The sequence below is a fragment of the Eucalyptus grandis genome, chromosome 2 (assembly GCF_016545825.1).
Source record: "Eucalyptus grandis isolate ANBG69807.140 chromosome 2, ASM1654582v1, whole genome shotgun sequence".
Lineage (NCBI taxonomy): Eukaryota > Viridiplantae > Streptophyta > Magnoliopsida > Myrtales > Myrtaceae > Eucalyptus > Eucalyptus grandis.
Genome location: NC_052613.1, coordinates 27624730 through 27650725, shown reverse-complemented (window position 1 = coordinate 27650725; position 25996 = coordinate 27624730). Strand labels below are relative to the sequence as shown.

General features: G+C 39.3%; 3 protein-coding genes across 8 annotated transcripts; 2 read left to right on the top strand and 1 right to left on the bottom strand.

Annotated features, from left to right (window-relative positions):
- The first annotated feature begins 539 nt into the window (after positions 1-539).
- On the top strand, positions 540-4741 carry LOC104426392 (flap endonuclease 1). Its single transcript, XM_039307333.1, is given in 17 exon segments — positions 540-649; positions 735-851; positions 963-1021; positions 1201-1260; positions 1362-1415; positions 1504-1552; positions 1678-1694; positions 1696-1723; positions 1872-1937; positions 2018-2068; positions 2361-2480; positions 2543-2627; positions 3243-3354; positions 3446-3502; positions 3619-3661; positions 3749-3803; positions 4227-4741. Coding segments are annotated over 12 exon segments (717 nt in total). The 5' UTR covers positions 540-637; the 3' UTR covers position 2627; positions 3243-3354; positions 3446-3502; positions 3619-3661; positions 3749-3803; positions 4227-4741.
- A 2031-nt stretch (positions 4742-6772) lies between these two features.
- LOC104426373 lies at positions 6773-8777 on the top strand. 4 transcript variants are annotated; one of them, XR_005548493.1, is made up of 5 exons: positions 6775-7083; positions 7181-7259; positions 7386-7583; positions 8181-8464; positions 8563-8777. XR_005548493.1 is itself a non-coding variant. In XM_039307331.1 (3 exons), the coding sequence occupies exons 1-3, from the start codon at positions 7513-7515 to the stop codon at positions 8598-8600; spliced, it is 393 nt and encodes a 130-aa protein (XP_039163265.1). In that variant the 5' UTR covers positions 6777-7512; the 3' UTR covers positions 8601-8777. The 4 variants fall into 4 exon arrangements, 1 of the variants encoding a protein (XP_039163265.1); XR_005548492.1 differs by having other exon boundaries at positions 6773-7083; positions 7181-7583; XR_005548494.1 differs by lacking the exon at positions 7181-7259.
- Positions 8778-9131: 354 nt separating this feature from the next.
- LOC104426264 (disease resistance protein RPV1-like) lies at positions 9132-17190 on the bottom strand. Of its 3 annotated transcripts, none has more exons than XR_005548489.1 (5): positions 16470-17190; positions 14467-15604; positions 14039-14326; positions 12020-13934; positions 9132-9466 (listed from the first exon to the last, which is right to left on the bottom strand). XR_005548489.1 is itself a non-coding variant. In XM_039307324.1 (4 exons), the coding sequence occupies exons 1-4, from the start codon at positions 17057-17059 to the stop codon at positions 12519-12521; spliced, it is 3432 nt and encodes a 1143-aa protein (XP_039163258.1). In that variant the 5' UTR covers positions 17060-17190; the 3' UTR covers positions 10987-12518. The 3 variants fall into 3 exon arrangements, 1 of the variants encoding a protein (XP_039163258.1); XR_005548490.1 differs by lacking the exon at positions 9132-9466 and adding an exon at positions 10080-10166; XM_039307324.1 differs by lacking the exon at positions 9132-9466 and having other exon boundaries at positions 10987-13934.
- Positions 17191-25996: the final 8806 nt, after the last annotated feature.

Here is a 25996-nt window from a genome sequence, read left to right as displayed (position 1 = left end):
AGATTTCCATCGTCTGCCGACGCTGCATTTGCTACTTATTGCTAAGATGGGGGTGGTGGTAGGAAGGTGGATTGGCGGTTGTGCGTGGCAAAATCTATGCTTGTTGGAGGCGAACAGCATAAGCCATTGCCGTGACTAATGAGAAGCAAAAGTGGAAAGTGTGCGTATAGATTTAAGTGCGACTAGGACGAAAGTTTTTGCGTCTAGAAAATATTTAAGCCTTTGCGCCCCAATTTTAGTTATTTTTTTGTTAATCGTTATTTGCAACACAAAAATTAAATGATCATAAACTTTGACCTAATATATAATATCGGGAAATTTTAATTTGTTCAATATATGTTGTCTCTGGAGTTTAATTTGTTCAACATTTTCATTTACTCAATTATTAGGAATGAGAAGTTATTACTAGTATCATTCAACTTCGAGCCTGTGAATTTAGTTTTTAAGTTTATGTCCGAAAGTTTATCACTAGTACTTAAAAAAAAATAAACCAACTAGCAACACCCGCGCGTGACGCCCACGCTTCAGCCCTGGAGGGAAGCGGAAGAGCTCGAAGCCATTCAATTCATCCCCAGCAGCTTCCCTTTCATCCCTCAATTCCCACTGCAAAAACTCTCTCTCTCTCTCTGTCTCCGATATGGGCATCAAGGTAGTTTCAGTTGGACCTCCGTCTCCTTCAATCCCATCATTTTTCCATGTGTTGTTCATCGAGTCTCGTCCACCGATTTCGATAGGGACTGACGAAGCTGCTGGCGGACGATGCCCCGAAGGCGATGAAGGAGCAGAAGCTGGAGAGCTACTTCGGCCGGAGGATCGCCGTCGATGCCAGCATGAGCATCTGTCAGCTCCTCGTTAAGTTGCTTTTTATGGATCGATGCCTGTGATTGCGCGTTTCGGTTTGTCGGTGGGGATTTGGATTTTGAGTGTTGGGGGCTTTTTGGTTCTTTTGATTGGGGGATTAGGTTGTGGTTGGGAGGAAGGGGACTCAGATGCTCACCAACGAGGCTGGTGAAGTCACCAGGTACGCTGGCATTGTAATACTCCATGGAAATAAAATCCACTTTGCTCGAGTTTCGTGTAGTTTATGGCTGAATTGTTGACTAGCCTTCTGTTTTGATGCTTCAGATGTTGTCTCTTGGACTCGGTTTTATGTATATGAGATTGACTTTGAGCTGCCTTTCGATTTGTTTTCCCTTGTAGTCATCTGCAAGGCATGTTTTACCAGACGATTAGGCTGTTGGAGGCGGGCATAAAGCCAGTGTAAACTTTTTTTCTTGACCTCGTGTGTTTTCATTGGGATAGAATGCTAGAAGAATGAAGCTCGTGCTTCTCTGAATTATGTTTTGCTGTTGTTATGATAGCTACGTATTTGATGGTCCACCTCCTGATTTGAAGAAGCAAGAGCTGGCAAAACGGTACTTTATTATTATGTAGCCTTTTCTTTTCTATTTTTTGGAATTATCTATGAATATGTTTAGTTGCCTTACATGAGTCTCTGAGCAGTTTTTTGAAGAGGGCAGATGCCTCTGAGGAGTTGGCAGTAGCCATTGTGGTATATGCATATCTCTCTCTCTCTCTCTCTCTCCCTCTCTCTCTCTCTCTCTCTCTCGCACCTAAGCACCCAGAAACACAGAGTACAAAAATGCTCAGTGAGCTCTGTATTCATTGTGTCTGCAGTCTCAAAACAAGGAAGACAGAGAAATTCAGTAAAAGAACTGTGAAGGTTGGTCTCGTTTAGGTTTCCTTATGGTGCAATATTTTTGTCTTATTTGATGTGAAGTTTGATTTTGTCTCTGTTTTCCAGAAAACCTATCTACATAGCTAATTGGATGTGTGTGCACTAGTGGTACATGGCTTTGATACTCTTGCAGGTGACGCAACAGCACAATGAAGAGTGCAAAAGACTATTAAGGCTTATTGGTGTCCCAGTAGTTGAGGTTGCTATTCTGTCTGAAAAGTTTGTTCTTTTTATTTCTAACAAAAAGTTCAGATACCAATTTCAGTTTTTGTACTTTAGGCTACTTCAGAAGCAGAGGCACAATGTGCTGCACGTTGCAAAGCTGGAAAGGCAAGTATCTTCCCATTTGATTGTCTTCTGATTTAGAATTATTCATTGTTTTCCCATGATAACCAATCGTTTAACACTATGTGAACGTGATTTAATTTCCTTTTCACTCACACATACGCTTGTTCACTTGTCTAATGTCTTCTTCTCCATGTACATTTGGTATGTTCTTTACTAAGCCCTTTGTCCAAGGAATTTTCACTGATTTTGAATTCCTATCATTGCTTAATTGTTGTGTGCCAACCAGAATTCATCTACCATAAATGGTGCTTTAGCTGTAATATTTGTTTTCCAGGTTTATGCGATTGCTTCTGAAGACATGGATTCCCTTACTTTTGGAGCTCCTAAATTTCTTCGCCATTTAATGGATCCCAGCTCAAGAAAAGTTCCAGTCATGGAATTTGAAATTTCCAAGGTAATTAGAAAAGTTTATTCATTGTGATTGCTTAAATTTTTTCTCACTTTCCTGACTTTTAGATCTTGGAGGAGATGAATTTGGATATGGATCAATTCATTGACCTGTGCATTCTCTCTGGATGTGATTATTGTGAAAGCATTTGAGGTAGATGTGATATTGTTGCAGTGCTCTGTTAACTGTTTTATGCTATCGCATATCATTTTCCCTCTCGTTTTTTTTTTTAGCTTGATCATTTCAGTGGCTTTATTTTGGAATGAATTTATCAGTTATTGGAGGGCTGACTGCTCTTAAGGTTATCCATCGACACGGTTCCATAGAAAACATAGTAGAGAACATAAAAAGGCAGAGGTGCTTCTTATGCTCTTATCTTGTTATCTTGTCCCCTGACTTGTCAGCAAAATTAGGCAGCAAACTTTCTCACTGTAATAGTCTTGGCTGCTGAATTCCTTGACTTAAAAGAATTATCTTTCAAACTCAGCTGGCGTGGAAATATTTGGTCAACAATTTGAAACTGAAAGATCATTTGCCACCAATAGATTTGGGCTGGCAATTAGAGCATCGACCATGCTACTTTGTGTGTTGATTTACTATGATACTTTTATCTACTCTGATGTCTGCTTTGTCTGTTGCTTGATCTCACTTGAACAAAATCATATCATTTCTCTATCCTTGAGACCCAGAGGTTCTTTGCATTACTTGGAAGTCTTTATTCAGTTTGGTTATCCTTCTTACGGAAATGTTTGCTTGTTTTTTGAATAGGTATCAGATACCAGATAATTGGCCCTATAGTGAAGCTCGAGTGCTTTTCAAGGAACCAATAGTTTCTATGGAAGAAAAACCTGAGATAAAATGGACTACCCCAAACGAGGAGGTGGGCCATTTTCATGTTGGGATTTACTTGCAACATTTCACTTTTTGAATTCTTGACTCGTTTCCTAAATGATTGTTCTTTCCCTTTCTAGGGCTTAATTTCCTTTCTTGTGAATGAGAATGGGTTCAACATTGATAGAGTGATAAAGGTATGGCTTCTATCTTCAGTAATGTGTTGGTCAGTTGCCTACTCGAGGAAGTTGCTTCTTTTCCTCTGGAGGAGAGAGCATACATATTTTCAATGTTGTTTTACCATGTGTATCAGGCGATTGAGAAGATTAAGGCAGCTAAGCATGAGTCATCACAAGGTTGGTAACTAAAGCTTGAACAAATGAAAGTGACTTCCAAAATGCACTTTCTTTTATCCGACGATTCCTTTCATTTATTTTCTACAGATTAGAATCCTTCTTTAAGCCAGCTAAGAATCTATCTGTACCTGCTAAGAGGAAGGTATGTCATCTTGATATGTTTGAGGACCGAGCACCTGGAATTTTCCTTCTTTTAATGTATGCGAAAGTGTAACATCACACATTGCTCTAGCGAATAGATGTCTTCAGATGCTGCTTTTGATGGATAAATAGTAATCCCGTTAACTCACTTCGTAAGCCATTTATTGCCCTAGTGGTGCACAAATTTTCAGATCTTTGTGATCATTTTTAAACTTTTGGCAATAGTGTTGTAAGTCAAAGTTAGTATGTTGCCATGCCCCTGTTGCTTATGCCCGATTACTTTAATATAACTTTACTGATGTGCTAATGGTGTTGCATCATCATATTCATAAAATCAATTGGATAAACAAAAGCACCAGCATGCTTATACGGATCTGTTAACAGTTTCAGCCTGATTAACTACCGTAATTGCACTGGATGACAGGGAAGCAAATGCACACTTCAATTCTCCAATCTGGCATTCAAGCCTAAGACAGTCTCTACACAAGTCTCTGTAAATTCCCAACCCAGGTTCCTTGGCAGCTTTAAAATGCCCACCATGGTCCTAGGTTTGAGGAACTTCAAACAGCCATTGAGAGTCGTCTGCTTCCTGACATGGATCTAAATGATGGTGAATGTAAGGACCCTTTCCATTGAGCAACTCTTGACTTGTAGATGCTGTTTTTGTCCATTGTTGGAAGCAAGTTGATGCTTTCCTTTCCTTAAAAACAGGTAATGTCTAATGGTACTGCAATTTTGGAAGTGAGTTGTATCAATTTTTATTGGAAGGATGAAGTTTGCCCTCTATGCTAGAACGAGAGGGGTACTTCTTCGGGCAGAGTGCATGTTAGTGTTCCTTCTGCAGTGTGTGTATTTGCTGTCCTAAGGATTCCATTTCTTCCATGTATTGTACATTTGCGATGTGTATATCGCTTATACAAATTTTATATTATTGTCATCCATGCAAGGGGAAACCCCTGGGAATATTGCTAAGGAAGCAACTAACAGGAATTCCAGGGCTGGTGGTGCTAAGAAAAAATAGTTTAGTCGGCACATAACAGATCATGGAGCAGCAAAACCTTCGACTTTTAAAACACGAGGAGATTGTAACAGACGTACTTCTTAATCTATTTCTAATCCTAGTTATGCACTTCAGATTTATTAGAAGTAATTTTGTCATGCGTATCTTTGAGAATGTTTATATTTCTATTTACTAATTTTTCCTTTTCTATTTTTCTAACTAGCAAGATATATATGCTCTACCAAAATCCACCTTTTGATTCCTTGATATGAATCAATAGAAGAAATTTGTTTATTTAAAGATATTTTATTGTGTCGAATTTCAGAGACATTTTAAATCAAATATTTATGTAACCTAAGAGTTGGACTTTGGAGAGTTAGTTTGTACATATTTAAGTGCTACCATTTGATTTTCTGAATTTCTTACCAAAGAGCGTGTGCGTATATGCTAGTTAGATATAACTAAACCCGAAAATCGTTAACTACGTCATTATTTAGTAGCAACACATAATTAGGTCATTCATTGTACTTGTATGTACATGGATAAGCAATGTTATTTACAAATGTATCTCAAGATGTTTTCTCTTTATTTATTTTTTCTTAATTTTAAATTTATAATAGCAAGAACAATAAATATAGTAGATGATGGACCCGTGTAGGTTTCACCTTGACATCAAGGAAATTTCAGAGGATTTTTATTAGATCAAGTAACAATATGAAACCTTGTCGATGATATGATTTCAAATTACTTATATACATCATACAAATACAAACAAAATAAATCCCTAACTAATGATAGGATTCTAGTTTATATACCATACATACAAATAATATAACGTACCTAATTAATTAGGTTATTTGTTTTATTAGTATGTGCCATGTATATAAGCTCCTAAACTCCTCCACATGTATATACATTTTAAGCTTGTTTCATCTTTCCAACCTCTAATTTTTCACATCCTAATTTTGCCATTCTCTCTCCTAATGGTGGTTCCATATGATATTATGTATGACTTCGGGTTTAGGTGCTCTTCCCATCGCCTTCCTCTTGTGATGGAAGTCACGAGCTCTGCATCGGTTGGGTCGAAGAGAAAGCTGCAAGGAAGAGCTTCTAATGTCGTCACGAAACCCGAATATTCTCATGTTGTAATCTTTCTTCAGAGAACACAATCAACAACCTGCAGAGCATCGTGCAATCAACTTGGTGGCGCCAAGACCACCTCAGCGTCATTCAAATAATTCAACCTCTCAAACACCAACTGAGCAACGTCAGAGTATACCATAGCAAAGGCAATAACATCAAACATCAACTCGACATTTGACGCAATTTACTTCGATGTTGCTGAGTTGGTGTTTGAGGGGTTGAATTGTTTGAATGATACTGAGGTGGTTTTGGCATGGCTGAGTTGTCTGCATGATGCTGTGCAGACTTTTTGTTGTCGTCTCCAAAGAAACTTGTTAACGGATAACACAAGACAACAATTGTATTTCACGACGACATTAGATATTTGTCACCGATTTCTTACCATGTTTTCACGCACGCGAACAGTTCATGCAAGGAAGGAGTGAATACAAGTTATGTCTATATGAGACTGACATTGCAAGCTTCCAGACCTGATTCATTCTTCATTGGTGGGGTTGATTGTCTAGTTGCCCTTTTTTTGTTCTTTCTTATATGTGGAGACTATCAGTGCGTGTAGCCTAATTCTTGAGATCTCTCCTTCCTCGTCAGCCTAAGTTGAAGTTTTGGCATTATTTGAGCGAGCCTTCAGCCTCATTTTTTTAGGTCCTTGTAATCCTAATCTGCACCAGAAGACAAGTAATTTGGCTCCCCCTCCACGTCCTTGCAGTGCTCCTCACGGTCTCTCGTCCGTTCTTCAACATTTCTAAAAAGGGCAACATTTCTATATTCCAAGCTTTGCAATGAGCTCCTATATATTCCTTATCTTCGTAGAGAAGTTATTAGGCAGTCCTGCTCCACCACGTGAGCATAGTCCCTCTCCACCCGGTGAGTGACACGTGGCGCCACGTCAATGGGTGGTTTCATGGAGAAAGATCTGAAAATTCTCTCTTTAATATTTCAAATTGTTGGGTCTCCCTCTCGTGAGGAACGAAGAAGATGCAGTCTCTCTTTTCTTCTTTTCAAAATTCACTCTCTCACCTTTGCTCCCAATCCACTGCATTCTCCACTGCGCCGCCTCTGCTGTCCCCTCCAGGAGTCCCCGTTGGCAGCTCCGATTTGTCGTTTGTTTCCAACGAGCTCAGATCCGCTGCATTCTCTGGTGCGTTGCTGCTGCCTCCAGTATAGAACATCATCATGACCATTTACCATGATCATTCTGTAGTGGATTCTGAAATATTGTGCTTGTCCTGTTGTAGAAACCAGGAGCAAGTTGTGCTCTGTCTGCACCGCCATATATAGCTTCTTCGGCTCCTCTGGCGCCTTCATAATTTGCATGTCGTCTCGTATCAGCTCTTCCTTATAGTATTCCATTTTGCTAAGAAAACTGCTTTTGAGCTGCTTTGGATTTTGGTCTTTGAGTGGCTAGCGTTCTTTTCTTAGTTGTGTTTTCCATCTTCTCAGGGGTTCGGCTCCATAAGGTTCTTTCTCAGAGCTTCAATAATATGGCCTGGACTCTCAGACTAAAAAAAGGGCAGGTGTGATCTGTAAAATTATGTATCAGGTTCAAGAGCAACATACAAGAAAATAAATGTCAGAGGATGGAGTACATAAGACGACCTTTGTGATTTCTCTAATTCACTCGTTTCCCAGCAATATAATGTGAGTTCTCGGTAGTACTGTTCACACGTTTTGTTTCATAGAACGACATAGGCGACTGATTACGTAGCCTTTTGCATAGTCAGAAGACGTGCAGCATGGTATGGCTCGGTTCATAAATAAAAGAAAATGATGATCTGAGTAACATCCTCCCTGGATAAACGTAAAACATCGGAGGGAAAAGATGAAGATAGTCCAGTGATCGCTTACTGGGTTCTTCTATCTTGTTCTTTCTTCCGTATGAGTTGTGATGCATATGATGGATTTTCTAGCAGATTCTCCTCTCCGTTATTTCTTTATAAGCGTATGACATATCTACCCAACAAAGACCCCCAGTCTATCTCTGCGGCATCAAATTATGAAGTAGGACAATTGTCGCTTCGCATTTGCATTGCTACCCTCTAAGAAGAAAGGTTTTGATTGTCTATATCAAAGGTGCCTGTTTCTTCTCTGATTCCAATATATGCTCGAGAAGCACGCTTGATATTACATTATGCAAATGCAATGGTTACTACCAATTTCATTTAGTATAGAATATCATCATCATCATTTACCATGATCATTCTGTAGTGGGTTCTGAACAATATTGCGCTTTTGCAGGAGCAAGCTGTGCACCATCTGTACTGCCATATGTAGCTTCTTCGGCTCCTTAGCTACCTTCATACTCTGTACCTCCTCCCGCATCAGCTCCTCCTTACGGTGCACTTGTCATAGCACACCTTGTGACAGCTCCTGCATACCCATCGTATCCACCATATCCAGTGACCTACCCACCTCCACCACATTTTCCCATTTTTTTCCAACAGCCTATGCTTCTCCAGCATTCCCTCCTCCCCCTTTGGCTTATCCTCTGCGTCCATCTCCACCACCTCCCAACCCTCCTGGTATGCGCTGAGTTTTAACAGCTATGCATGAATTTCCTCATTATTAGGCTTATATGTTGTTCATTGCCAAGTGTCATTAGTAGTTGTTCATTTCTCAGTTTCTTATTCGGGGCATTATCCTCTACAACCCTGCTGAGAGAGACCTTCTACTAAAAGAAATGTCAAAGGTTCCGCAGGAAGCTGCTGTTGTATAGTCATGTAATAATGTTGTCAACACCGGAAGTTCTCTTCCTTTGACCTGGAAACTTTTCTTTGTTTTCTTATCTTATTGTTGCTTGTCAAGAAGTCTTTGTATAGCAAATTACCTTCACTGTGAACTGTCGGATCCTATGCTGGTTCCATTTTTTTTTTTATAACAAACAAAGTCTGCATACAATCTAAATATCTTGCTAGTTAAAGAGGGAAAACCAATTTTATTTGCAAATGGCTATCATAAGCAGTAGGCGTAAGAACGCAGTTACGTTGATCATTTTTGCAAATGATCAAGTGCAAACTGCTAAAACTTTAAGTCATGTAAATCAAAATCTATTTTTCAATTCATTTGCATTGATCACCTCGGTTTCTGCTGGAATTGATCTCTCAAATCACATTGTATGTCGTATCTTACATTTTTAAGCAGAAGCTAAAGGTAACTACCAAGATAGTCACAACACCATGGAAGAGAGAATTTGCATGACAGGCTTTCTCTTCATGAGTCACTATAACCAATTTTGGTGGGACTCGTCAAATATATATTCAAATGAACTCAATCCCCAGCAGCGCTTTAGCAAGGGAAAAGAAAAAAAAAGAGAAACAATGTAGACGAGTCTCGTTTTGAAAGAGAAATTATTTATGTGAACATAACCATAGTCTCTACTTTGCCTATAGTAATATTACATATTCAAATGATTGCTAAAGTTCCCAATTCTCTGCAAAACGTGTCTCGTCAAGTAAATTTGAATTCCACAGAGAATGTGCATGCAATGCCTTTCTCACTCGGCCCTTTTGATAACTTCTACTCCCCTGGAACAAAAGAGAAATATCATTAGCACCTAGCATTATCACATGCAAAGTCATGAAAAGCATTCTCATAAGGCAGATATGGATTGTATACACTCCTTCAGGTAAATCTTCGAGTTTCAAATCATCGACAAGAACAATTTCCTACAACTTTACTATAGTGTCAATTTCTTGAGCCTAGACTTCATATGAGAATGCAACGATGTGAAATCCGAGAAAAATCACCAGCACTAGTTAAGTTTGAGATGGCAATTCAGCATGAGAATGCAACGATGTGAAATCCGGGAAAAATCACCAACACTAGTTAAGTCTAAGATGGCAATTCAGCATTTATGAAACATGCATTCTTAACTTTGATGAAAATTTGTCATCAATTTCTTACCCAGCTTTCAAGGAAGATAAGGCGGGATGGAATCAAATCATCATATGCAACACCAAACAGGTAATCAATTTATGCATTGAATGAGGAAATTTGCATCTCAATCTACAAGTTGCAGAGCAAGAAAGAACTTAGATGATCAAGTTGCACTATTTCTCAAGGGTAGGTTTAGAAAAAAATGAACCCATAGTGCTTTCAAGGAAGATAAGAATCAATCAATTTCATTCTTTAGGGATGGAATCAAATCATCATATGCAACACCAAACAGGTAATCAATTTATGCATTGAATAGCACGGACTGGTCATGCAAGATTGCATCTCAATCTACAAGTTGCAGAGCAAGAAAGAACTTAGATGATCAAGTTGCACTATTTCTCAAGGGTAGGTTTAGAAAAAAATGAACCTGCATAGTGCTCAAAAGCCTGATAGCGCATACGCTTGAGCATTGTCTTATAGACGCATATTTTTAGAGATCAATAGAATATCATGCGTTCATGTTGATGGTTATAACATCATTATATTGCAACTCTTGTGTCATCAGGGAGAAAATCAAACAATATGAAAGCATGCATTTCTTGCCATGCCGAAGAAAAATAACATTTGCTTGTAGTGAAACTGCAAGTAAAAATTTGTGGTAATAGAAAAGGTAGCTGCCTAATAGAAAAATATATCCCGGCATAGTTTCTGGGCAACAATTGAGAAACATCATGAAGTACACTACAAATCAGTGAGTCTAGGTAAAATGTGAAGATAAGATGACAGCAATGCAAACCAGCATTGAGAGAGAGAGAGAGAGAGAGAGAGAGAGAGAGAGAGAGAGAGAGAGAGAGAGAGAGAGAGAGAGAGAGAGAGAGAGAGAGAGAGAGGTTCTCACTAAGATTTCATCATAATAGTAAAGAGGGACGAATCCTACCAACAAGTTTAATGTCTATGTTCTCTACCAAGCATTTTGCTCCGTCACTCGTGAGTCCCACATAGCTCGTGTCGAACTCTTTCTTGTACATAAGCCGTCCAAGAACAAAACAGAGCACAAATCAAATTTGTCCCTCTGATCATGGCTTTCGCCAATACCCCAGTTTATTAAGATTCTCAAATGAGTGCTCCAACAATTTGGAAATCCCACATTTGTTCAGCTGAACATGACCCACAAAAGTATTTTAGGAACATAAGTTTAACTAGCAGTATCAAGGGTTCTGAACAACACTAGCCTCACTCCCTTGGGAATATGTAAAAACTCCATTAGTTCAACTACAGGATGTAGTCTATATCATCCTTACAGAATTCGTTCGACATATCACTATGTTTAAATCTCAAAAGCTATTATATCAAATGTTAGTAAATACCTAATGAAATTCTTGAAAAAAAAGAAGGAAAAAGCTAAGGCCTTGTTCTCACTACCAAGACGGGCAATATACTTGTTCCATTGCAAAATTAACAATGTCAAAATCTAGCTAGAAGAACTAGCATAATGCCAGCAATGGTCATTATTGGGAGAACTAAATAGTGCTGGATTTTTGCTTCCTAGGAGGAATTAATACACTCAATAGTAGCAAATAGCTCATATTTCAACTAGTATACAAGATATATCATATCCATAGATGGTAAAACAATATAAGGTGGCAAATATGACATGCCATGCCCTAGCACTAAAATAGATATGGAAAATGTGGCCAGTACTATGAAGCACCCAAGTTTCCAGTAGATTATTCAAGCAATCAAACCTATTTAACAATAATGATGATGACGACGACAACCACAACAACAACAACAATTTGGCAGTCGACATGTAATTTCAAAAGCAATGTTAGAACCTAGTCGAGTTATTATTGCATAGGATTGAATTAGAAAAATCACATCCTATCCTTAAACAAAGGTCATCATATGTACTCCATTGTCTGACAGCTTTTTTTTTTTTTTTTTTTTTGTATTTTGCTTTTGAACCTGATAAATAATTCTACATACTTAAGAAAATAGGAATGGATTGTGCCTGCCCGTTTTTAGTCTGAAGAGGCCAGACCGTATTATCGAAGCTTTGAGAAAGAACCTTATGGAGTCGAACTCTTGAGACCATGGAAAAGACAACTAAGATAAGAACGCTAGTCACTCAAGGACCAAAATCTAAAACAACTCAACAATAGTTTTGTTAGCAAAATAAATTCAAGGTAGGAAGCAATTACTTTTCACTGTCGATGAAGTTGTCGAAAGTGAGGATATTGCTGTTCCACACTGCAAGATTCAACTCCCTAAGATCTTCAATGAGCGTGAACAAAAACTACTATTGAAATGTGGGGTTTTTACCACCATCTGCACACCAAATCAAATCAAAACTCAGTTTTCCCAATTAGCTCAACACCATAAACTTCAACCATCAGACCCCTGTCACAAAACTCCATATCCAGATCTGAACAAGGAAAGAGGTAATTGCGCAAACACTTGGTGCGCAATTTAGAATTACCAGTGCAAGTTATGGTGCGAAACGTGGTGCTGCGATATTCCAACTGCTGATGGGGCTCCTAAAGGTGATGGCGGAGGTGGAGGCAGTGGCAACACGCCAAAGAATGCGGTAGGTTTGAGCTTGCTGGACGCGGACGACGAATCGGAGTCGCTGATGGGACTCATTATACCACGGCGGAGGTGGAAGCAACGTTTGAGGTGTCACCCCCAAACTCTCCAGCATCATGGCTTTAAACGGCTCCTATAATAGCAAGAGTCGAAGAATGCATCAATTCTGCGCTCGTCGGGGACTAATGACAAATCGAAGCCGCCGACGTTGCAGATGTCACCCCCAAACTCTCCATTCCAATAATTCCAATAGATTTCCTGCTTATTTAGCTTCAAACAACCAAATACATCGAGCTTCGGTAGCTTTTTCAATTTCGATAGGTCTGACATCCTCTTCAAGGAAGGGCAAAGTTCGATTACTAGAGAGCAAAGGGATCCCAATTCTTCAAGGCCACGAATCTCGACTAATGAATTGCAAAATTCTAGACTTATCGTTTCTAGATTCTTCATGCGCGACAGATCAAGTACTTCTGGAAAACACTCACAATGAACCATCTTTAATGATCTCAATCTTTTCATTTCCCTTTGCAACGGTGTGTCCAGTTGTCTAAGCTCACAGTGCTTTATACGGAGTTCCTCCAACTCCGCATCAAATATATTGGAGAATTCTAGCGAACATACTCGGAATGTCAAGATTGACAAGTATTTCAAATTGGAAAAATCCGGTGATTGTGCGGTCACCAGACCTCGAAGTTCTAACTCTCTTAAACTAGACGGGAGTTGGGGGAGGAATTGCACATTTTGGCAGCCCAATTTTAGTGTTTTAAGCTGAGATAGGCTACTGATGCTAGTGGGAAGAGTAATGACAAGTGTTTCCTGATGAGCACGGTTTTGCTCCTGCCCATGTACCTTTATGGAGGACCTCCACTGGCCCCATGTCAGACAAGTCAAACTTAGGGGAAGCTCCGGCAATTGTAGTTTGGAATATGTTTCTAGCTCAAGTGTTTGGAGATTAGAGAGGTGCTTCACCGTGGTGGGTAATCCGCATATATGCGTGTTCGACAAGTCTAGGATCCTCAAACGGGTCAATCTCCCAATTTCTTTAGGGATTTCACCAGTCAAGTTGTAACATCCCCGAGCATTTAACTCTTCAAGCTTCTCCACTAGCCAAATCGCACTTGGTAATTTTGTTATCCCTTCTATGTCACTCATCCTTAGTACTTTCAGTTGCTTTAGATTGCCGATTGAATCGGGTAGGTGACCAATACTTGTTGATGACAAATCCAACTCGACTAATGATTGTAATTCCCCAATTGAGTCTGGAAGTTCCTTTATCTCCATACACGTTGATAAATCCAACTGCCTAATTTTCACTAGCCCTCCAATCGAGTATGGCAATTTGCTAAGGTTACTATTTAATAAATTCAAGGTCAACAAAGATCGCAAATTACCAATGGATGGGTCAATTTCAATTAAGTTGATACAATCATAAAGAACCAATCTCTCTAGATACACCCACGTAGATAAATTGGGTGTTCTCTTTAACTCTTCGCATGAGTTGAGATTTAGTACCTTTAGTTTTTTGGCCTCCTACAAAACAATTTGATAAAATATATGTTAAGAAACAACTTGTAGGGGAACAAAAAGATAGAATAAATGAAATGCATATGCAAGGAGTGGGACTCATATCATACTCTAAGTTGTTTCCAGCCAATCCATTCCTCCGAAATAGTACTCCATGAAAGGTCAAGAACGACTAAGTTAGCTGGATGAAAGTTTGTTGCCTCAAATTGGCTAGAGTAAAATTGCCAAGAAAGCCATCTTAAACTAGGGAGAAGGTTGTTGAAGTCTCCAACGAGGCACTTCCCTTTCCCTCGAAAGAACCTTAGGTTTCGTAATGGAGCAATTTCATCACTTGTCAAAGTACCTCCACAAAGTCCACAATATCCTTTTAGTGACATTGCTTTTATTTTCCTACTTCCCTGACAATGAAAACGCCCAGAAGTCCATATGTGAGGGTCAAAAGAAAACAATTACAAGCGTTAATAGCAATTAATTTATTCTTTTGCAAGAATAGTCTACAACAATACATCGAAAAATAAATTGCTATTCCATTTTTCACCTCTTTCTCCTTCAGAATGCTCCAAGCTTCATCATAGTTCCACACTCTACTACGCTCATAGGGATCGGTGAAGTTCTCTTGACGGACAATTTCCCTTCCGAGGTCCCGCACTTGGTCATGCATCCAGAAAGTTTTGTCGTCTTTGATTTTTATCAAGGACATGAGAAGGAGGACATCAATGGCAACATGTGGGTGGTATCCATAGTCATCCCACATATAGAAAGGGCATGTTGTATCCTCATTAACAAAAAAACAGGCTATATCCAAAAATACTTCCCTTTGTGTACGATCTAACCTGTTATAAGTTATCATCAATTTTCTCTGGACTTCCTTAGGAGGAGCTTCTTGTAGCTTCTTCCATGTGTCAACCCATAATTCTTCGGGTTTACCGTTAAGGGATGAACCTGTAATCTCGAGAGCTAAAGGAAGCTTTCCCAAAGTATGGACAATCTTCTGAGAAAGGAACATACGATCTTTTGGTGGAGAGTTTCTTCTAAAGGCATGCCTACTAAAAAGCTTAAGAGCATGATCAAATTCCATTTCTTGTACATCGTAAGTCAAAACTTTTGTGAACTTTTCTACAAGGCCTTCACCTATTGCTTCTCCCTTAATCATTAGGATACTTTGGTCCCTAGTAGTTATGATAATCCTACTACCAGGACCGAACCAATTACCTCTTTCTGCTAGACTTTTAAGTTGTTCTTTCTCATCCACGTCGTCTAAAACAATGAGAACTTTTTTATTTTTAAGTACTCCTCTGTTCATCTTGTTGATCCCATCATTCACTTGATAAATTTGGTCGATAGAATGAGAACCAAGGAGATTGGATAACAATTGTTTTTGCAAATTTACCAGACCATTATTGCCTTTTGATGATTCCCCAACGTTTGCAAGGAAACAGCATCCGTCAAAGCTAGAAGATAGTATGTTGAAGACAACCTTAGCAAGAGTTGTTTTGCCAACACCGCCCATTCCGTGGATTCCAAGAAATCGTACACTATCAGATCCCACTTTCAACATTTTGATTATATCTTCTACGCGATCATCAACTCCAACTAGATGCTCGGTTACGTTTTCATGTGCAACCTTCAGCTTAACTGAAATCGTTTGAATTACCGAACATATAAGATCTCCTTGGCTGCCATAAGGTAACAACCATGTTAGGGATAACTTTATATGTAAAACTTACTCCCAAAGTGACTAAATTGCTCTCACGTTATCTGGAAACCTGGCAAAAAAATCGAGACACCGATATTATTATGATTTTTGCTGATCTCCGCTCCCCAATTTCAGTCACCATCACCGTCGGCCCCTGCCTCTGCACCATTGACGTCGCTCGCCTCTCTGCACCATCACCATCACATTTTAGTGTCGTCGCCTGTTGGACCCGTTGACTGGCCATCTGGGCCTTGCCTCAGTTCTCCACGTCACATGGGTCGTGGCCTTGCAACTGCCGGGGATGACGTCATTGGCCTTGGGCCAAAGTCAACCACGTCGGATATGGTCGTCCAGATCCCGGATCCAACTCACCACAGTGAGCGAGAGAGAAAGTGTGCGGGCCGAATTGCTCAGACGCAGCTTCTGGCCACTTGGTGTCGGGCTGGCGACGGAGAAGTGGCGGTGACTGACGGATGAGCTGCTGCGGTGGCTGGCCGACGGCTTGGTGGAGCTCTTTGGAGATCTATTACTGCTCGTAGCTACTGTCTCATAGACAGAGAGCATGAGGAGAGAGAGAATCAGGATAAGAAGGGTGCGCTACCACCGCAATAGTGCCATTGACTGGAGCTATTGCAGCGATACCACCGATAGGGGCCACCAGAGAGCATTCCTTTCTCATCGCTGTGGTGGCCAATAGCGGCGGCGGCCATTGCCGCAACCGCATTTAAACTATATAAAATCGACTACATGTATAAACTATATTTTCACCGACAATACCACAATTAAACTGAACAGAGAGGAAAACGAAATTTGCAGATGGCAGTTGACAAATTAAAGACATTTACCCTTGATCTTTCTTCAAGTTCCATCCCTTTATCTCGTCCACCTCATTGAGAGCCTTTTTCCATGACTCCACTTCTGCACTAAACTTTTCTTGATGCTTTGCAAGAGCTTGGCTATATAAGTCTGTTTTGAGCTTGACATCTTCAGGTTCCACATCCAAGAAAATGGGCAGAATCTCTTTGTTCTCATTCAATTTCAAGGTGCACTCGACCATGTATGCGAGCTCTCGGAGGCACCAATGACTCGAAGCATAATTTTTGGAGAATATGGGAATGTAGATTTTGGAGTTCTCAATTGCTTGTAGAAGTTCACCACCAATTTTTTGACCGACGCGAAGGGATTCATCGTCCCTAAAGACAAGAATCCCGACCCCAACCATGGCATGGTAAAGGCAATCAGCGAATCCATGACGGGTGTCAGTTCCCCGAAAGCTTATAAAAACCTCATATGAAGGTCCGGATGATGCCTGCGAATTCGTCTCATTCACTAGCATTTTGGGCTTCTTCGAGGTCCAGCTGGAAAAGGGAGTATTGGAGGTGAGCTCATGAGGGAAAGAGCCGTCAAGAGGTCGGTGTTTGCCAGAAACCGGCATGTTTCCAGCAAAGCGAAGAGCGAGAGACTTGAAAAGGCTGAGGGAGTAAGTGAATGCTTAAGAATTGAAGAACGAGAGCTCTGCGCAGAGAGAGGGAAAGCGCAGTGCAGGACCTTATAATGGATACAAAGGAAGAGGAAAGAGAGCGAGAGAGTGACGGATCTTTGATGCCATTGTTAAAAGTCTCGTCTAGCAATTTTTTTACGAAAGTGCCATTTTCTTGGATGAGCGACTTTTGTTTCTGCGGATGGCGGTTGTAAATTGATAATTGGTGTTGTTGAGGGCATTTTTGAAATTTGGAGATGGATGTGTGGATGAATGGGTTTGAGATTCACTTTTCTATTATATGGTTTTTGGGATGAAATTGTATATCATCATAAAGTCTGGCCTTTGAGAGAGTAGGTTTGATTATTGAATTGGTCGGCTAATAAGTGGACTGTGTCAAAGCTAAGGAATCTATGGTAGAGGGGCATTTTTTTAGATATAAAAATAGGCCAAGAAAAATCCATCTTTGAGATGGTAAAAGCGCAATAGAGAATATAATCCTTCCCTAAACGCATTTTAATATATTTTAGTAAACCACAATTTTCTTAGAATAAGTAAAGTAAAATAATCATATCTCTTTATGAAATTTATTTTGCTTCATTTTTCATTGAGAGATGGATCGTGAAATTATAAGATTTTAAACCATCGGAAAAAAATTACTTTGCCTCACATATTCCAAATCAACCCGATACCCGCTCTAGTATTAATCAAGGAACCCATTATATTTCAACCCCATTGATTCAACGATAAAAAATACAACGAGCATTATATTATTGGATAAACTGTAGAACCTAATAATGTGGAAGGCCTATTAAGTATTAACTGGTTCATGCATGAGTCAATAGTGCAATCTTAGAATCCTAGCTATGCTCCTATATTAATTTTCTTAATTCATATACAAACAAGATAGAAGTGAGCATTGTCATAATGCTATGCAAGATTAACTTAATTAGCTGATAAGGTAGATTGGAGAACCTAACTATGGATTATCAGGAAATATTTAGTATCTGACTCTACTTGGTTCTAAAATGTCACAATATCGTAGTGGTGCCATTTGTTATATAGCAAGAAAGATTTGTAAAGCAAGAAGAATTGATTGTCAATATCTTTGGTTTTTGTACGAGCAAAGATGAAGGTTTGAATAAAGAATGGCAAGCAGTGTACGCCATTATTCAGGAAATTTTTGTTTATAAGTTTCATTTAAAAGATTTGTCAAAAAATAGAACGGATTTTACGAGTCATCCTAGAAGCTTTGTAGAAGTTTCTACTGGTCAATCAATGGGTTATCATCTTAGGACTTTCAGTATCCCATACATTTAATAAAGTTAGAGATTCGTAACCTTAAAATAGAGTATATAAATTGAAATTAGGATACAAAATGAGTTTGATTTTTGATTTTTTTTATTGTAATTATATTAGAAAAAAGTTGAAAAATCCAATCAGACTTTATATCTACATCAAATACTACTTTGAGTTCTTGAAATTTGTGGCATTGTTCATCTATAGACAAAAATCCTTAGCTAAATGCTAAATTATCCTTCTATAATTGAAATGTGTTGTATGGGGTGATCACATGATTGGTGTTGTGTGATCCACCATTGCATGCAATGTGCATGTCATTTTAACGGAAAAAAATCTGAGGTACATCTATCTCATTAATTATTACACGTGTTAGCATCTAAGCACGTGTGGATCCGGGCCTTAATTTCCCCCATGGCCCACTCTTATTGCTCCCGCTCCTGATGGAATCATCCTTAGCCATCCGATCCAAATACCTACTTCCAAGTCAAACCTCGTCACACAATCAGCACGGCCCATAAAAGGAAAACGACAGGAAAAGGCATATGAAATGAGTGTCACCATCATTATGAGATTTAATTTAATAGACTTAATTTAATAGTAATGTAATGGATAAAACTAGTCATAACATAACAACAATACGGAACTTTTTTTTTTGGACACACGTAATGAGATTTTTATAATTTTTCTTAAATGTTCTACCACATCTAGATGCTCGACAACGCAATATAAACTCAATATATGTCGAATCTTTCAATTTGTCTATCACCTCTAAATAACTCTTGTTGAGCCAATAGAAAAGCTACAATGATTAAGGTGTGAATTATATTTAAAAACACCTTTTCTATCAAGAAAAACACATGAATAGGTTTTATCTACAGTGACTTATTTGTCGTTGGAATTAATGAAATTACTAAATCAAAATTATTATATGTGTTAGAATCTTGACCTTACTTGGAATTAATTCATTTACTTAATTTTTTTTGGTCGAATTCATTTACTTAAATTAAAATTATTCCCAAATTATTATAATATGACAAATTTTGAATGCTTGACTATGCCCTACCTTTTCAAAAGATCATTTATAGTATATAGATTTAGATCCTGAACCAATATGGACAGATATATGACACCACAAATTAAACATAAAGATAGCTACATAAAGACTCTGACAATATTTTGAATATTCGTGAGATTCCATAAATCACAAATCATATCTATGAAGATTACATAAAATCAAACTCAAATAAATCTATCATCCCATTAAAAGTAAGATGATTGCAATGAAATCATAGTTTAATTTTGGAAATTAAGCTGTGAAATGGCCTAGATAATCAGATTTAGCAATGAAGTGAATGTACAGTGCCATGTGTTGGAGAAAACTTTCTTATTGTTTTGAAGTTGACAAAACTTTTTCATCAATTTAGTCTGAAAACTTGCAGACCCAAGTGTTAAAGTCTAAAGACCTCCAGACTCAAGATTTAAAGTCTACTCTCACTGATAGATTTCAGATTGACAAAGAGAAAACTTATCCGGAGGCGAGTTTACCTTTATGGATTTGGTTCGTACAGTTGAAGAAGATCTTACGGTTGGAGATAGCATCTCGTGATCAATTATTCTTATTAAAATCAATTCGGATAATTAGATCCGTTGATTGGCGAAGTATACTTGGAACGTTCTACTTATGGAAACCTAGATACTGATTGTATGGGCGAGCAGGATTGGTGGACTATCATTACATTCCTCAAATAACTCGAGATCTCCCTATTTGATCATGTCCAACGGGTAGATTGGAAGAACTTCTTTGGAAAGTGCCAATGATTATAAAGGCATTGAGGAGTATATAACAAAGACACTCAAGTTATTCAAGTGTGTGCATGAAAGAAAAATTCAAAAGTCTGAGGCTCCTAGTTCTTTGCTATTTCAATCGATGAGCTTAAGTTGTACTCAAAAAAGATATTAAACACTTGTTAGACCTTGAGGAAGTGTAGTTAGGGGTGATCGGTTCCCGGTTCGGTCCGGTTCCAAGGTGGAACCGGGAACCGGACCAGGAGAATCAGTTCCCAATTTTGGGAACTGTGGACCGGACCGTTGGTCTTAGGACCGAGAACCGGACCGGACCATCAGTTCCGATCCGGTCCGGTCCGGTCAAAAAGAATTGGCACTTTATTTTTTCACTAAAGAATGACCATTCACTAAAGAATAATCATGCTCCGGACCGATCAATCAAATTCGGTTTCCGAGCAATCTAATAAAACTACTCACACATATTTTCACGTGCAAAATATTCAAACTTCACTTGTGTGAATATCAATCATAGTTTATGTGTTTCATGCTAATTTTAAGCATAAAACCCATGAACAACGTGATTAAAGGTTGTGTTTGGCTTAGGTTTTATAGACAATCTCTCTTCTATACTTTGAATGTTTAGTCGATATGAGACTTTTTAAGGCTTGAAGTGCCTTGTCGTTTGCAAGTGAGGAGAGCAAGAGAGAGAGTGTGAGCATGAGGAGAGTTTTTTCTATAAATAAAGAGTAACAACAAGAGTTTGGGTGGTCTCTTGGCCACATAAGAGGTTGTTACCTAAATTGCAATTTCGATTGCAATAAGTTTCATATATAATATTAATATATTATATGTGTTTATATATTATATGAATATAAATTATATATAAAAAATTTAGTCTGTCCGTCGGTCCGGTTCCTACCTTGGAACCGGACCAACCGCCGCCGGTTCCAAGATTAGGAACCGGGACTGGACCGCCGACCATGGGAACCGCCCAAAACCGGCCGGTCCGGTCCGGTTCGGTCCGGTTCCGGTTCGGGCGGTTTCCGTTGCACACCCCTAAGTGTAGTAGAGTTTCTACACTGTGGAATCAAGGATGTGAGACTATAAAATCTCTTTTGGTTCTTAGTGAAATCCAGCCAGTGAGCTGTGAGTGCAGGAGAGTGGACGTAGGCTTGGTCTAAGCCGAACCACTATAAACCTTGTGTTTCAATTCTCTTTCCCTGAACTCTTTACTTTAATTCGTAGCTTTATATAACTGCTTATAGTCTTTTACATTTTCAATCTAGTATCTTCAAAAGATGAGTTAATTTGTTAAGTCTCACAAAAATTTCTTTTAACACCTATTCACCCCCTCTAGGTGTTGTTGCTAGCCCTATCAATTGGTATCAGAGTCTGTGTGCTCTTTCTATTGAACTATTTTTACTTCTTAGTTAAAGATCTATGGCTAGTATATTGGCTCAAGGTTTGATTGAAGGCCAGAGCAACACCAAACTGCCTTACTTTGATGGAAAAGAATACAACGTATGGAAAAACAAGATGGAGGCATTCCTAAGATTGAAAGATCCTCTAAAATGGGATGTGGTAGAAAAAAGAATCATTCCTAAAACTGCATTAGTTTCAGAAAGAGGAAAAGAAGTTGCAGACGCTAGCAAGATGACACAAGAAGAAATAACCAAGAGACAAGCTTTTGATGCTAAAGCGATCTACTTTTTATACTGTGCTTTATCTCATATTGAGTATAACATAATTTCTTCTTGTGAAACAACCAAATAAGTCTGGGATAGGCTGCATATTTCCTATGAAGGAACTGATCGAGTGAAAGAAACAAAGATCAATATTTTACTCGGACAGTATGAAGCCTTCAAGTTGAAATCAGGAGAATCTATCATTGACATGTTTAGTCATTTTACAGAAATTGTAAATGGTCTAGAGTATCAAGGACATCCAATCTCAAGACCAATGAATGTTAACAAATTGCTGCGTGGACTCTCCAAATACTGGAATCATGTGAAGATTTCAACAGAAGAAACTCAAAGGATCATGCCGCTTTCTATAGACAAACTGGTTGGCACACTTCGGTCTTATGAAGTGGAGCAAATCAATGAGGAAGAAGATCTCAAAGGTAAGAAGTCAATTGCTTTAAAATTTAACGATGATTCTGATGTTACAGATTCTGAAGATGATATGGACGATGAAGAGCTAGTACTTATGATAAGGAGGTTTTGGAAACTGAACAAAAAGGGAAGAATATTCAACTTGAAGAAACAAAGCACTTATAAGTTTCAAAACAAATCAACTGAGGATGATGAAGCTAACAAAGATGTGATCTATTTTGAATGCAAGAAAATGGGACATATCAGACCCAACTGTCCTCTGTTGAAGAAAAAGAAGGGAAGAGCTGAGAAATACAGAAAAGCTCTCAAAGCAGAGACATGAAGTGATATTGAATGTGAAGAAAGTGATGAAGATTATGTCAATATATGTCTAATGACAAAATTAGAATCAGACTCAAATTCTGAGATAGATTCAAACTCAGACTCAGACTCAGACTCAGACTTAGACTTAGATAGCGAAATCAAGGTAAACAATTTAAAAATTCCTACTAAAGTCTCAAAATACATTAATGAACTTTGTCTCGGTCTTAAAATCTCTCTTAAAAGGATTTCCGAGCTAAAAATAGAGAATTCTACACTTAAGCAACAAGAAAGTTCTTGGAAAGAAAAGTTTGAAAATCTAGACAAAAGTTTTGTTATTTTAAAAGAAAATGCAGACTCTATTTCAAAAGAAAATACATTTATGAAAAAATGAGATTTCAAATATTTCAAAAAGGTTTTCAATAGAATTTGAGAAGTTGGAAAAAATTCTTTCAATACAAAGACCTTATTTCAACAAATCAAGTTTGTGAATGACTTGAAAACTATTCCTCTAATTGATTTTCCAAAATAAATGAAAAAAAAAAATCAAACAAACACCTACAATTTTTTTTTTTTATAGAAATCATTTTCAAAAAGTTTTTGTAAAACCTATTTGCCAAAATGCCCTCAAATGTTCAAAGTGTAACAGCTCGAGAACATTTTAAAAAAGAATGCCCTATGGTTTGGAGACTCGTTAAGAAGGATTAGGGAGACCGTGTTTAAAACTAACTCCTCTAGACCCAAAAAAATTTGGATACTTGTTGACACCTATTTTTACAAAAAAAAATCAATCAATCAAAAAGTCAATAAAAAAAATCAAGAAATTAAAAAAAAAGAAAGAAAGAAACAACAGCAACCCCCTTTTTCCCTTTCAGCCCACGAGCGAGGTCTTCTTCCCTCTGTGTCGTCTTCGAAGACCCGCAAAAGAAAGAAACAGAACGTAAGACGAACGGAGGAAGCCGAAGAAGGATCTCGCAGAGGATCAACAACTGCGATTTCAGAAAAATGGAAGCAATGAACACTTGGCTGCAGGCGTGGCAGCTCCCGCAGATTGACGAAGTCCAAGAAAACCTGCAATTGTTGTAGCTGAAAATGGATTGAACTCGGTCCCAAGGAGAAAACTGACCATGAGACATACATAGAGGCAATGAGGTTGGGTGACCGAGGAAAATTAGAGCTGAAGATGGAAAAGAAAGAGAGCTGGCTTCGTGGGTTAGCAAAAGACATTTCGGACAAAAAAAAGGGGAACCAACGGCAGTTTTAAAAAGAAAACGAGGGATGAGCGAAGGGGGGGAGAAAAACGAAAAAGAAAACACCAAGAGAAAAACACGAGAGGAAGAGGCGAGCAAGGGCCACCACCGTCGTCGATCGGCTGCCGTCCAGCCACCGCCGGTGAGCCGCCGACCGCCATCAGTAATCCTCGAGCTCGACACGAGAAGAAACGAATGTGAGACCGAGAGGAAGCGAGAGAGAAATACCGAGGAGGAGGAGGCCGAGCGGAGGCGAAGCTCGAGGGAGCAGCCCGTCGTCGCCGGAAGTTCGTTCGCCGGCCGTTGTCCGCCGTGGCCCATCACCGGACGAGGTAGGTCTCCCGAACCCTGCGATCTCGTTTCCGGAAAACGCCGGGCCGGAGCTCACGGTCGACCGGTTCTCGTGAGCTCCGGTCCACGTTGCCTTTGCACTTTGCTCCCGTGTCCTCTTATGTCATATTTCAAGACCCCGAAGCATGATCGTCGTTCGGTAGAGCCGGAATCCTTCGAGTTTGGTAGTGCATACCACGTGTTCGATAAAATTCCTCAGAGAAAACCGAGGAGTAGCTCACGTTTTAACGCCGGACCCACCCGTTTTTGTTCCTGTGTTTGCTGAATCCTTGTTGCTCATACGTATTTGTTGCGTTTCTAAACGGTTTGCGCGAGATTTGGCATGTATTTGAGTCGACGACCCGTTCCGTCGGAAATAGGGTAGTTTTTTGCCGGAATAGGTAGCCGGCGAGGGTCGACGCCGGTTGAGAGGACGACCGGTGAGCGATAGTGGTCCGGCGACCTTCCTCAGGGCCGCCAGCGTTCACGGTGTTGCCGGCGTCGGACCGGTGGAGGAGATGCAGGGAGCTTCGACGTGTTGCGCGGCTGCGGTAGGTAGCCGGCGAGGGTCGACGCCGGTCGAGAGGACGACCGGTGAGCGATAGTGGTCCGGCGACTTTCCTCAGGGCCGCCAGCGTTCGCGGTGTTGCCGGCGTCGGACCGGTGGAGGAGATGCAGGAGTTTCGGCGTGTCGTGGCTGCGGAGAGGAGACCCTGGGAAGACGACCAAAAAAAAAAAAAAAAAAAAAAAAAAAGACAAAAGCACGAAAAGATAAAAAAAAAAAAAGAGTAAAAAAGGAGGAATGGGCTTCGTTTTGGGCTGTTTTAGTGTATAGGGCTTGTGGGCCTCGTTTTAAAACAAAAAAAAAAAAAAAAAAAAAAAAAAACTTAGACTAGGTTGGGCTCCGCTTAGGCCCAATCCGGCTTAATTGAAGGCCCGATTGGGCCTTGCCCTTTACGAGCGGGCCGATCAGCCCGTCTCCCAATGGACCGGCTCGAACCGGGTCCGGTCGCGAGATCGACCCGACTCCGCCGACCGGGCCGAACCAAGGTCGGGTCAAATCGGATCCAACCCTGGTTCGCCCATTTTATTTTATTTATTATTATTTTTTTTTTTTTTTTAAATTAATTAAATAAAAAAATCGAAAATCCTTTTAAAAAAAATTATTAAAAAATTAAAAAAAAATTAAAAATTAAAAAAAAATTAAATTAAATTAAAAAAAAATTAAAAATTTCGAAAATCCAAAAATGTAGGTTTTGTTTAGGAATGGCCATGTATTGCATTTATAGCGTATTTAGGCCTTAAATTGCTTGTATATTGATTATATTGCATGTTTAATTCACCTGTTTAAGTATGTTTGCAATTGCTTAGTGGTATGTGTTAATTTTACTGCAATTAAGATCTTGGTAGTTATAATTATTACTTTATTGATTGTGCACTTGCATGCTCACCTCCTATGTTAGTGGATAGGTATGAAATCAATCTAAACTGCACGATGGAAAATCATTTTGTTAAAATGAACAAGATTAGGTATCGAAAGGGCACTAATTGGTCAATTAGTGTAATCAAGTCCCCGATCCTAGACTCTCTGGTTGCGTAGGAAGTGAGGCAAGCTCCCATGTCTCACTTGGTTTCTAGCCGACCCCAATAGGCTAGTGGCGACTCCTTTTGTGCAAAAATTCATGAAAAATATTCAAACGTCACGCGGGGTATGGGCTTGGGAGAGCTCACGTCTAATCATGGGCCTTAGGCCCGTCCTTAGGCAATACCCCTAAACCTGTTCCCTCCCCTGAGGGTAGGTCGCGACAATA